This window comes from Myxocyprinus asiaticus, chromosome 17, assembly GCF_019703515.2.
Source record: "Myxocyprinus asiaticus isolate MX2 ecotype Aquarium Trade chromosome 17, UBuf_Myxa_2, whole genome shotgun sequence".
In the NCBI taxonomy this organism is placed as follows: Eukaryota; Metazoa; Chordata; class Actinopteri; order Cypriniformes; family Catostomidae; genus Myxocyprinus; species Myxocyprinus asiaticus.
In genome coordinates, this window is record NC_059360.1 from 26,394,914 (window position 1) to 26,409,204 (window position 14,291).

At 36.0% G+C, this 14,291-nt stretch overlaps 1 protein-coding gene across 1 annotated transcript in view; it reads right to left on the reverse strand.

Annotated features, from left to right (window-relative positions):
* Positions 1–14,291, reverse strand: part of LOC127454821 (MAM domain-containing glycosylphosphatidylinositol anchor protein 2-like) — a 205,662-nt gene that overhangs the window by 138,820 nt on the left and 52,551 nt on the right. Inside the window, exon 2 of the mRNA XM_051722271.1 lies at positions 1,490–1,629. Coding sequence (XP_051578231.1) covers positions 1,490–1,629 — 140 coding nt within the window. The remainder of the gene's footprint in view (positions 1–1,489; positions 1,630–14,291) is intronic.

Genomic DNA, 14,291 nt, shown 5'->3' on the forward strand with positions numbered 1-14,291 from the left:
GCTACTGCACCTCTTGAGGTTTACACACATTGCACAGCTATCTATCAGCTGGCCACCATTACACTAGCCACTTATTTGAGTAAGAAACATAGCAGTGCTGAGTATATGGCTGTTTTCTTTTAGGGCTCTATAATAAAATATAATACAGGTATATTGCAAAAGTTGTGATAAGTAATTGAATACCAAATGCTATTTTTCCACTGTTTCAACATCACAGTCTGGTTACATATCGTCTTGTGAAGTTGATATGTAACTCAAATAAATTTTCTATTTTACAATCAATTTCACCTACAGTGATTCCAAAAAAGTCAAACTTAAAAATGAAGGACTGTCATTGCATTTGATAAAACATAAATATTTATTTTAAAGAGAAATATCACAAGAAGACCTTAAAATCTTTCACAAGAAGTCCAAAATTAAGACAAAAGTGTTTCAAGGCATTTTAGTTAAATTAAATTTAGTGGAACGTAGTTAATGTGATTTATTACCCCAATGGTTACTGCAACATTATCACATGGGAAGTCAACATGTTGTTTCCGAGAGTTCAGGTACCTTAGGATCGGCCACATTCTGCCGGCTCCCTGAAAAGCATCATCTCCTATCAGACATTTTTGCATTGACTCCAGAGTGTTTACCTTCCACTGTGCTGTAACCGGAAGCACGTTACATCATCAGTGTGGGAGATCTGGGTTTGGATACCGTGTTGAAACCAGGAAGTAATCGCATTCACATAATCAGTGACGAGTGCTCCACTGAGGTTAGATTTAGGTTTGGTGTTTGGCTTAGGGTATGCAGTTTATAAAATATGCATTCCTCTTCACTGTATTACAGCCCATACAGGAGAAAACAACTCGCTTTTCAACTCGCTTTAGGCACCCCTCCGTGGACATTTCACCCAGAAAACGGAGCTCACACATGCCCATACGCCCAACAACCTTACCGCTTTGGCCTTTGGGGGTGTTTTGAATTTTCAGGAAGCACAGACCAAATTTAGAAAAGAAAAGTCAGACCAGTTGGTTCAAAGTCATTGAAAAAATGACTTACAAAAGTGAAGTTAGTTCTGAGAAAAGCTTTAGCACGCTTGGTTTGATATTATATAATGCAATGAAATTCATACATCTTTAAGTGTTGCTTAAGGGTCCAAATACTTTCTGAGGCCGTACAGTAGGTAGCACACTTAAAGTGGGTTAGTGATGTCTGTGAATGAGTTTAGATATAATTAATTATGGATAGCTCTTTTTTAATTATTTGGTTTTATTTTGCTTCCTTGTCTTTCCAGTAAATGGTACCTCTTTGACTGTATTTTAGCTAGAATAATATAGAAGCAATGGGATACTTGCAGAATACTTCTTAATTAAATGCATTTACAATCATGTTTTATCATATTCTTCTTTTGCAAAATAGAGCAATCTGTGTAGCTTTGCATGCATCCCTACACACTCTGTTGAGGATCAAAGGGTCAAAGGTCAGTAAACACTAAGAGCCTCACCTGTGGCCGTGGATGCCCAGAGACCAGACAGGTCAGCTCCAAAGTCTCCCCCTCCCGGATAGTGTACACCCTTTCTGTGTAGCGCTCCTCCTCAATGTTGCATGCGTGACCGGAGTGGATGATCCGAACGTTTGGTGGAGCTGCATTAGAGGAAAAATAAAAAAAGTGATACAGTTTAGTTTGCTGGATCATTTAAGGTTGCATCATTAACCAGACACATGGCAGAAAGCTGTCATGGAGAAAAATAAAATCCTTGCCACATGAGACTGATGCTTTCAGCCAAATCAAATTCAAGGTGAGGCAGTGCAATCATTCACCTCGCTCCAGCAGATGTAATTTTCACTACACTAGTGACTTGCTGTGTGTGTAGAAGGATCTTGAACTTGCCAACTTCAACCAATTTTGTAGACAAAAATACCCTCATCTAAGCATTATCTTATATTACATCCCAAAAATGCGTAGGCGACTGATGATGCAGAGTGCCTTTATTATTGATTTCCCCTCTGAGTAGAAGAACTTAACTCTGGTACACTGCAGTGTGGTTGGTTAATGATGCTTCCGCCACTGATCTCCACTTACAAAGCTTAGATAATTTCTATACAAACGTACATATTGTTATTGATGCTCTTGAGTTTTTCATTGTTTACTGCTGTTGTATGGTTCACATTGGACTCATTATGGGGAAGAAGATGTCTGACCACAAAAGAACACTACATAGAGTCTCGTCTCTTGATGAAATTTTGCGTAAAATTGTAAGACATATGATGATTGTATATTTATTTATGTTAAAATACTTATGATCCGGCTTTATTTGCAGAGTCAACTAAAAGTAAGCCATTTGTAAGTCAATTCCATGAAAAAAAAGTGTAACACTGTAGCTATGTGGCGCTATCAAAACATTGCTGTTTGTTTTAGCATCCCGAAAAGCCGGCATGGAAGCTTCACATAAGAAAGAAATGTCACAAACTAGATCTCCTTAACTATCTATTTAAATAGTTTTGCCTAGACAGCAATGAGGTTAAATGGAAGTCTTTTTTCAGCAAAAGAGAAAAAAACCCAACTAATCTCACATCTTCTCTAGAGTTATAGAAGAGATCTCAGCAGTGACCACATTTATATGCACTTAAGAAAACGGTTTATTCCAGGATTTTTGCAGTAAGCGGAGTTCTGAAACGTCATGTAAACAAGAACACTGATTTCCTTATGCCGTTTAAGGGATTAAGAGAAAGCGGTTTAACACACCCAGGTTTCTCCGGAGGATGTGGCTTAATGTGGCCATGTAAGGACACATAAGCGCCGTTCTTACAGGTTTTTGATGAGTGTGGATGTGCGTAAACAGACCGGATAGCAAATGTCATAGGATGGAGCCCAACAAAAAGTCAACAAAGTGAACTGAACATTTCTGGGAGTACAGTGGGAAAAGCACATACACTATAAACTTTACCCATTTATACACACCAATGTAAAATATTGACAGTCCCTCACATTCGTGTATATGCGCTCGTCCATTGGGGGAATCCCAGGGTTTTATGTAAGAAGAAAAACCCCACAACTGAAGCTCAATTCCGTTGCAGGTCTCGATAGAAAATTAAGAAAACAAACACAGCAACATCTTCTCGCAAATAAGCCACTTTCTGGTGTCTGGAATCAATAAGAAAAAGATTTCAATATGAACTCAAAGATTTGAGTATGAAAACAAATATTTCTCATCAAATTCTCCCAAAACCAAATAATCTGAGCTATGCTATTCACATTAATTTTACATCTCTATAATCTTACTGTATGTAACAATGCTATGTCTATTTTAATAACTATAGGGAATTTTAGGAGAAACATCTGAGACAAAGTTAATACTAAACTGAAACAAAACTATGAACTCTATCAAGTCTCCTGAGCTATGAAAAAGAGACATTTTTCAAGTTTAAGGCAAATCTCTCTGTTTGTCTGACCAACAGGGGGAGTGTTTGGGTCATTATTTTTGCAATACATTTGAATGACACAGAAATTACACACTTCACCTTTAATTCCTGTAAAAACGCCATTTTCAAAGGACTGAGCACACAAAGTAATGGGGACTGACACAACCTGGAATTAAGATCTTCCAGATCTAAGAGTACACCAGGCTGCTGCAGAGTATTTGGGTAAGGACAGGAAACACTGCCGAAAAGCATTATGTTGAAAAAAGGCAATAATACAAAAGTATTTTCTTCATGTGTGCCAGCTGCCTGCTCTGCGCCCTGGCCTAGTTTCACACCATCTATTTTTAGAAAATCAGTATCTTTCTCACAGCCCACCGTATGACTGTGCAAATGTCCTTCCATATGACGTCAAGAATTTGTGAAGCAGACATCACTACACATGCCTCATAGGACCGTGCTGAAGGCGGTCTTCCGGATTATTGATGAAAGAGGCTGCATCTAGTGGTTCTGATGTCTACACTACGACATCTGGTCATTCCCCACAGACTGGAGACCACACAAACATGCAGAGGAGGATTATCCTATCTATATGAGTTACGTGATAATGTCATGAGCGAATTATTTGAATGACAAGCATTACAATAGATATTACAAACAGATATAGGCAACACAAAATGCTGAGGCATATTATTGCTTGCTAATCTTTCACACATGTCAATATAAATGTACCAATGTCCATGGTTTCCAAATATTTTGACCAATTAATCATTTCACCATTAAAAAATTATGACTTTTAAAGATAACTTAGATTAACTTAATTTAAAGAGATTGCAAAAAAGTAAATTATAGCCAATGAAATATTTTAGCTTAAAATAACTAGGAAATTTACATTCACTATAAAATTCTTCTAACAAAATCTTTTAACACTTTTAAAAAACTTTTAACTAATTTAGTAATCAGTGCTGGCCCTGCCTATTAAGTGACACATGTGGCTGCATAGGGCCCCCGAGGCCACCAGGGGCCCCCATACCACCCATGGTTCAGTATAACCAAATAATTGTTTGCAATAAGTGTAAATATCACTAGGTATAAATATCTTCATTAAATATATTTATTCATTTGTGCATGCGATATGTGTTTGTTTTTTTGTTTTAAAAAAGGTTTTCTTTCTTTTTTGTACGTCTGAAATAGAACATAAGAGAACATTAGAGAGATACCAATTTCTTTGTTTTTAATTACTTTGCATACTGACAGCAGGTCTAATAAATGTTTCACATACTTACAAGGATCAGCACATCCATTCTCAACCTGATCTTTCATATTGTGTCCAGACCACTCAGAGAGTGCAGAGAGCCCGCATCAAACTGATGACATGGAGATGACTGAAGTGAAGTGAAGTGAAGTTTTGTTTGATTTGATGTATCCAAAAGACCTCAGTCAGTTTGTCAGACCAGTGGCAACAGAATGATTCTGTATCTGCAAAATTGTTTAACATCTTAAGTGCTAAAATTGTTGAACATCTTTTCATAGGTAATTTGTTTTTATTTATTTTTACTTTGTTTATTAATCTTACTTATGGTTAAACAGTTAACTTACAGTATAGTTAATGTTAAATGATTTAATGTTTATTATTATTATATAAATAATATTACTACTAATGAACTTTTAGCTTATTTTTACAAACCTGTGGATTTATTAAGCCAATTCTCATAACTATTTCATTATGAATTGTCTTAATTATTGCTTGTGTTGTTTTAATTGCAAATGATTAAAAATGCTTTACATAATAATACTTAAATGTCTTTTACATGGTTATTTCACTTTCTTAGTGATATAGTATATGGACTATTCAACTCACATATCCATTAAATGTTCTTCTATCAGGAAGACTTGCAGACTTGAGTGAAATTCAAGATGACATTTATTTGATGAATATAAAACAGAACATATAATGTCTCTCTTTGGCGTAAGCCCCGTCTGGCGGTCCAAAGAAGTTGTACTCGGAAACGTCATATCCTGCCGGAGATAGGAGGCAGGGGCGAGGAGCCTACCCCTGTGCAGGACGGGACTCGACTGCTGGTGGTGGGGTGGTGGAGGTTGCCGTGTTAGCACAACTGAAACAGCAATGTGATAGAATGTGAGCAGACTTATAAAGCAATGGCTTACATGTGATTGGCTAGGAGTTACCTAGCTAATGGTGCGATTGTGTACAGCTGCTAGTCTTCCCGCTAGAACTACGCTGCGCTTACATTTCTGGTAATAAAACAAAAAAATAAATGTAAAAACTAAACAAAAACCACATTTTACGGTTGCATTTTGGGAACCCCTAAAAGGTTCTATATAGAACCTTTCCACCTGGCTCAAAGAACCCTTAAAAAGAGTTCTATATAAAAACTTTTAGGGGTTCCAAATATGAAGCGAGCGATAGAACCCTTTAGGGTTCTATATGGAACCTTTTCTTCTAAGAGTGTAGCACTGTCTTTTAGTACATATTCTATTAAATAAATAAGGCAGAACTTTCTGTTTAATTTCTTGCAATGCAGTTAGTATCTCAGAAAGTAGCATGCGACATGTTGTGGTTTCCTTCCCAGATGAATCAAACTGCCGCCTGTGTGATTGCCTCATCCACTCTAGAGGGGGATCCAGGTTTGGGTCTGTCTGGGCCAGTTTTTTTATGTCTTCCCAATCAAACATGTGTTGATATCAACAATAAAATACAAACAGGATGCCAGTTTGTAAGTATAAACGTTAAAACACTTAACAACAAAGTGTAGATGTTAAATATACATATTTTTGAAGATACAGTTGAATTAAATTAAATTAAGTTAAAGTCATTAAAACTCATATTTTAACCACTCCACAGATTTTATATTAGCAAACTATAGTTTTGGCAAGTCGTTTAGGACATCTACTTTGTGCATGACACAAGTAATTTTTCCAACAATTGTTTACAGACAGATTATTTCACTTTTAATTGACTATATCACAGTTCCAGTGGGTCAGAAGTTTGCATACACTAAGTTAACTGTGCCTTTAAGCAGCTTGTCAAATTCCAGAAAATGATGTCAAGCCTAATTTAGCTTCTGATAGGCTAATTGGAGTCAATTAGAGGTGTACCTGTGGATGTCTTTTAAGGCCTACCTTCAAACTCAGTGGTTCTTTGCTTGACATCATGGGAAAATCAAAAGAAATCAGCCAAGCTAAATCATCAGAAGCTAAATTAGGCTTGACATCATTTTCTGGAATTTTCCAAGCTGCTTAAAGGCACAGTTAACTTAGTGAATGCAAACTTCTGACCAACTGGAATTGTGATATAGTCAATTAAATGTGAAACAATCTGTCTGTAAACAATGGTTGGAAAAATTACTCGTGTCATGCACAAAGTAGATGTCCTAAATGACTTGCCAAAACTATAGTTTGCTAATATTAAATCTGTGGAGTGGTTAAAATATGAGTTTAATGACTTCAGCCTAAGTGTATGTAAACTTCTGACTTCAACTGTATATGGTATTATTATTTACTGCTCATTTATTTTGATTTGAAGTAGACAATGTTTTGTGAATGTTTACAGCACCATGATTTCAAGATATAATTTCCTTCGGGCATTCCAAAAAAATAAAATAAAAAATAGTCTACTTCAGTTCCCGCAGTCCCTTCCCCCTTGTGAGAAACTAAGATTTATGATGCTGCCTGATACAATTAAGCACTGTTACAGTCCGGCTGATTAAAGGTAGTCAATTTAAGTTAATTTCTCTTTTGTACAAATTCAAGTACAACAATGACAAGTCACTTACTATAATTATATTAAATGGATAGGTAAAAAACTAATTGAATGAGTGGAGTCTCCAAAAAACAAGGATGTTAAAACGGATACACATGAGTGGTTACAGTGGACTGTGTAGTCTGACAGAAATTGCTTGCTACATTTGCTCTCTGATCACATTACAAAAATGTACATATAATACATTACTACAGAGCAAATTTAAATTTAGAGTAATAGTTATGGGAATAAACACTGTAATGAACACAGGCTGATGGAAAATCATTCACAACAGCCACCAATGATAATGGAAACAGACATAAACTGAGTCAGGTTTGTAGGCCTCCTTGCTCGCACATGCTTTTTTAGTTCTACCCACAAATTTTCTATCGGATTGAGGTCAGGGCTTTGTGATGGAAACTCCTATACCTTGACTTTGTTGTCCTTAAGCCATTTTGCCACAACTTTTGAGGTATGCTTGGGGTCATTGTCCTTTGGAAGACCCATTTGCGACCAAGCTTTAACTTCCTGGCTGATGTCTTGAAATGTTGCTTCAATATATCCACATAATTTTCCTTCCTCATGATGCCATCTATTTTGTGAAGTGCACCAGTCCCTCCTGCAGCAAAGCACCCCCACAACATGATGCTGCCACCCCCATGCTTCACGGTTGGGATGGTGTTCTTCGGCTTGCAGGGCTCACCCTTTCTCCTCCAAACATAACAATGGTCATTATTGCCAAACAGTTAAAGTTTTGTTTCATTAGACCAGAGGACATTTCTCCAAAAAGATCTTTGTACTCATGTACACTTGCGAACTGTAGTCTGGATTTTTTATGGCGGTTTTGGAGCAGTGCCTTCTTCCTTGCTGAGCAGCCTTTCAGGTTAGGTCGATATAGGACTTGTTTTACTGTGGATATAGATACTTTACCTGTTTCCTCCAGCATCTTCACAAGGTCCTTTGCTGTTGTTCTGGGATTGATTTGCACTTTTCGCACCAAACTACGTTCATCTCTATGAGACAGAATGCGTCTCCTTCCCGAGCGGGATGATGGTTGCATGGTCCCATGGTGTTTATACTTGTGTACTATTGTTTGTATAGATGAACGTCAGGCATTTGGAAATTGCTCCCAAGGATGAACCAAACTTGTGGAGGTCCACAATTTATTTTCTGAGGTCTTGGTTGATTTCTTTTGATTTTACCATGATATCAAGCAAAGAGGCACTGAGTTTGAAGGTAGGCCTTAAAATACATCCACAGGTACACCTCAAATTTACTACACCTTCTATCAGAAGCTAACTGGCTAATTGTCTAAAGGCTTGATATAATTTTCTGGAATTTTCTAAGCTGCTTAAATGCACAGTTAACTTAGTGTATGTAAACTTCTGACCCAATGGAATTGTGATATAGTCAATTAAAAGTGAAACAATCTATCTGTAAACAATTGTTGGAAAAATTACTCATGTCATGCACAAAGTAGATATCCTAAACTTGCCAGAACTATAGTTTGCTAATATGAAATCTGTGGAGTGGTTAAAAAATGAGTTTTAATGACTTCAACCTAAGTGTATATATATTCGGACCTCAACTGTACATAAGAGCTTATTATTTAATAGAAAACCATTTAAAAATTAATTTAAAATGAATAATACACATTACAGAATTTCACTAGTGCAAACAAAAGCTTAGAGGGCGGGTCTTGAGCTTTTGGAAGACACATAGACCTATTCTCACAGATTTTAAAGGAATAGTTCACCCAAAAATGAAACTTTGCTGATAATTTACACACCCTCAGGCCATCCAAGATGTATCTGAGTTTCTTTCTTCATCAAAACAGAATTTAAAACTTTTAGGATTTCATTTCAGTCCTCCTCCTCTAAACAATGCAATTGAATATACTCCATTTTTTGACGGTCCAAAATGCATTTAGGGTGCATCAAAATAATCCACATGACTTCAGTCGACAAATAAAGTTCTTCTCAACCCAAACGATTGATTATTTTTAGAAACAAAACAATACTTATATACTTTTTAAATACAAATGTTCGCTTCCGTACATCTCTGTGATGTGCGCTCATGAGAGGGATGACGTAAGCTCATTGGTAAGGTCATGCGTCACGTGGAGGAGGAGGCAGGAAGCGCGTCATTGTTTACAATAGAAACTTGCACAGACCACAGACCAAGCGCCATTCACAAACCAAAACAGTCCAAAACAATTTGTCTGAGGATTTTGATTTTAGAAGAGGACATTGTAAACAATGGCGCGCTTCCTGCCTCCTCCTCCACGCTTGACCTTACCAACAAGCTTACGTCATCCCTCTCATGAGCGCACGTCACAGAGATGTACGGAAGCGAACATTTGTAGTTAAAAAGTATATAAGTATTGTTTTGTTTCTAAAAATAATTAATCGGTTGAGTTCAGAAGAACTTTATTTGTCAACTGGAGTCATGTGGATTATTTTGATGCACCCTAAATATGCATTTTGTACCGTCAAAAAATGGAGTACATTCACTTGCATTGTTTAAAGGAGGAGGTCTGAAATGAAATCCTAAAAATCTTAAATTCTGTTTTGATGAAGAAAGAAACAGAGATACATCTTGGATGGCCTGAGGGTGAGTAAATTATCAGCAAATTTTCATTTTTGGGTGAACTATTCCTTTAATGATAGGTTCCTTAGTTCCACTTCACCTTATAGTGTCCCTCAATATACCACAACAAAATCGAATGGAAATGTCACCAAACATAGCTGAGTCAGTGATTTCTTAAAATAGTATTTAATAAAAACCAAAGTACAAGTTCTATTGGCCATGCCATTTATTCAACCAGTGGATGTTAATATTTGCCTGCTTGGCCACTTAATTGAAAAATTCTCCAGCAAATGTATTAAATCGATACTGTAAAAACCATTTACTTTTTTTTTTGTTGAGTAAATATTGTGTAAAATACATGTTCATTTAATTTCAGGATTTTGTGTCTCATTTGCCATCATTAAAGGTACAATTTGGAATTCTGGGCTCTCTGTGGACATAAAATTGCATAAAATATGCTTCTTCAGTGTCTTCTGCATGGATGAATCTGATGGTTTGTGGTATACACATGGTTGCCTGTGATCACCAAATATGGTATGTCCTTCAGATTCATTTATGTTCTATAGGGGAGATTGCTTTTTCTTCTTATAATCCAAAATTGTGGAACTCTCTAAAATTTGATATTAGAAAGGCTCTTAGTACATTTAAATCCAATCTTTAAATACATTACTTCAGAAAAGCTTTTACTTGATTAATTTATTTTTGTATCTTGTTTTATTATTAAAAATAAATGAGAAATCCCTCAGTGTACTTTTAAATTACAATGCATCTATCAGCACTATTTTGTCCATCAGCTACTATGCTCTCTAGACACTGGCATCGGAATATCTATGACTTTTTCATGATTTTTCCATTCCCTGACTTTCATTCATTTTCATGACTTTCCCAGGACTGGACATCACAATTTTTAAATTCCCAGATATTTCCAGGTTTTCCATGACCATAGGAACCCTGACTAGTGCTTATCACAAAAATGTCTATTTTAAATGCCAAATACATCAGTGGGGTGCAGTATTACAGCCTAAACCCTCTGTTTGGAAAGGCCTAGTTGAACATTAATCCTTTTTCACAGTACAGCTCTTTTTTGTTCAATCACTCTAATCAGACACAGGCAGAGGAGGATAATAACCCTACTGGGTGGAGTGAGCCAGTGGCCAACCGATTATCACTTTGATACACATGGTATGACAACTGCTGCTGCCCAAGCCTCACTAGTCTCCTGCCATGCAGATTAACCCCAGCCAATCTGGCAACCCACTTGTTCACACAATGTAGTGTTGTACAGCCTATAGACTAGAGAGGTAAAAGGCATGGGAGAGGACAACTCTAAATGCATTTGTCTTATAGTGGTAATCTCAGCTAAATTCTGCTAAATTCTGGGACATTATTGAACTGACCTCTCCAACAATGCACTTATATTTTATTTTAGTTCAGTTTAACTGAATTCATCACATGATATGCTGACTAAACATCACATTATTGTTGCAGACTAGTAAATCATTAAATAGACATTACAAAAAGTGGCTTTTGAAGTTAATATATTGTTTGTTTTATTTCCATATCATTGCATATAAGCCTATCACTGACCTATAATTATTAAATTTTAAATCGAGTTGGTCAATCTGTCCAAGGCAGACTTATTTGTTCAAACAAAACGTGTTACCACATTCCATCGGTGCTATATTTTAATTGGTTTGTTTTTATTCCATTCTATTGTCCATACTATTGTCTACTGTTTAGCTTTTTTTAAAGGAATAGTTCACCCAAAAATGTAAAGTCATAATTAATTCAGCCTCATGTTGTTCCAAACCCATATAACTTTCTTTTGTATGCAGCACACACACACACACACACACACACACACACACACACACAAATATCCTGGTCCATCTTCTTTATATAACAGTTACAATACATTGTGAGTAAATAACTCACATATGCGACCAAATTTCACGCTATGCGACTGAAAATTTTCTGTTATTAGCCATTGGCTAATGCATTTTTATTTTTTCGCCAGTGATTGAGTTGTGTAGTGGTGAAGAAGATCCTTAGAGAACCTATCAATGCATGTTGTGTCTCATGAGCACACACTCAATGGAAATTTACAATATTGGCTGCAGTGGGTCTTGAGTTGTTGTGGATCACGGTGTCACCATCACTTTTGTTGAGCCATGACATGACACAATTACCTTTATATTGCATTTGACAATGTCAGCTCTGATTTTGCATAAACTTTTCCATGGACTGTTTTCACAACATTCCCAGATTTACAGCATGGTTACAGCCCATGTAACAAGCCTGTTGGATGCCTATTGGAAGGTAAAAAGTGTTGCAAAACTCGAGAGCTTGTAGATTTGCATTTAAGAACTTGTACAATAAATTTTTGTACATGTAAGTCAATACACATTATGCGAATAAACTTAGCTTTGACTCTGTGTTCCGTGTAATGTGTGTCCTAAGATGAGATCCACGCACTCCATTTTCATAATGTCTTTTCTAAAATCCTTTCTGTTGTTTACAGTCAGTTGTTGATCAAAACGTAAAAATAAACATTATTTCTAATCACACATTGCACAAATATGGTAAAAACAACTTTGTGACTCTCTCAATAATGTTCGCCCAGTAAACACTTGCTCTCGGAACTGCCGGTACTCTTAAAGAGACAGTACCATTTTAGCGCTTCTTAAACATATAACTGTAAACCTAATGTAAATATTTGTAACTCTTAAAAAATATCTATACAAACAAACAGGTAATTCCTTTAAACTCAAAAACATCTCCTGTGTGAACATTCCCTCATGAGAGTTTTTTTCATGAGGAGACTGGCAACAGACAATAAGCGATGAGGCCTTAGGTGTGTCATTTGATGGTACATTCATTTTGATGACTAATAAAGGAAAAAAAGGGCTGCACTGGAAGAAATTCTGTGAAAGGGCTGATGGAATTTCCTCCTTCATTTGTAGGGGAGCTCGATTGAATAAGCGCAGCAAAACGAGTCATTACTTTTCATTAGCCTGGCACTAATTCTGTAAGGCCCATATACGCATTCACATCCGAGCTGACAGTGCTATTTCAAATATCCGATTATTTCTAATGGTTAATATTAATCATACTTGATACATGGCTAATTGTGGAGGGGCTAGTTCAGACCCTAGACCTGAGGCACTGCCCAAGGCCATTAAATAGGTGAATTCATGATAAGTTATAAAGGGGATAAGCATATTTTTAATATAGGTTACAGGGCTCGACATTAAGCATTGTCATGTGCTTGTAAATTGGTCATTCACTTGTCTGAGTAAAAAAGTAAAAGTAAAAAAGGACATTTAAGTTACATGCTCAAGTAACATGTCAAAGTTTCTATTGTATATTTTTGTAAAATTATGACCGATGCCCAACCTAATAGTGTACCTGTGCAATCAACTCAATTCTCTGCGACAGAAATGTAAACGGCTCTGGGTAGGGGAGGAGGCTATTGTCATATGATAATTATTTTATGTTAGGTATGGTAGTCAAATACAGGAAAGCCTCCATCGCCATCATTTACAGCAGGGATGCTCACACTTCTATGGAATGAGATCTACTTTTTCATCACATTATTGCAGCAAGATCTACCATGTTCAATAAAGGCTATACATTATCACAATGCCAACATTTCGGTAGTCGGTTGTGAAATTTGATGATTCTCAATACCAGCTTCAAAACCACAACAAATAATAACACTAACTAATATGTTAATTATGGAAGAATAGAAGTTCTTAATTATTCAAGACTAGTAAACAGTCAGTAATAAAATAACAATAAAAAACGGCAATGAATAGCAATAGATTAAAAATAATAGAACAAAAAATAAAAATTAAGAAAATTCAGTGCTTTTTTAACAGCTTTAAATGTTTTTAACAGCAGTTTCAAGTATTCAAGTAAACATTCAGAATGAAATGCAACATAAAACTACTACTGGTATTTACTGTATGATTATAATACATTAATACCTTTTAATGCTACTAAAGTTACGCAGTCAAGAGCAGTAAGTGTTTTCTTGTTATGCTTGTTTGATTATTATAATGACACACTAGACGGCAGCATGTCTATTAGCTTACCTTTATACTTACAAGTCCGACATTTTAATACAAATCTGCTTTTTTCTCGCTGTTTACGTTCACTAATACCTCACCAAGATGGGCATTTTTGCGGAATTATGAAATGTATTTGACTGTTCAGCATTTTCGGAACACACAGGGTTGGGAGGGTTACTTTTGAAATATATTCCACTACAGATTACAGAATACATGCTGTAAAATGTAATTTGTAACGTATTTCGTTAGATTACTCAAGGTCAGTAACGTATTCTAAATACTTTGGATTACTTCTTCAGCACTGGTAGATTTTTTCACTTGTTTTGACTATAAAAACTCTGCCAGTACAGTAAGACAAAATACACGTTAAAAATACATTCTCTGAAAAACCTAAATATCTTATGCAGTGTTGTCTCTAAAACAAGATAAATAAAATGTATCTTGTTTTAAAGATTTTTCGA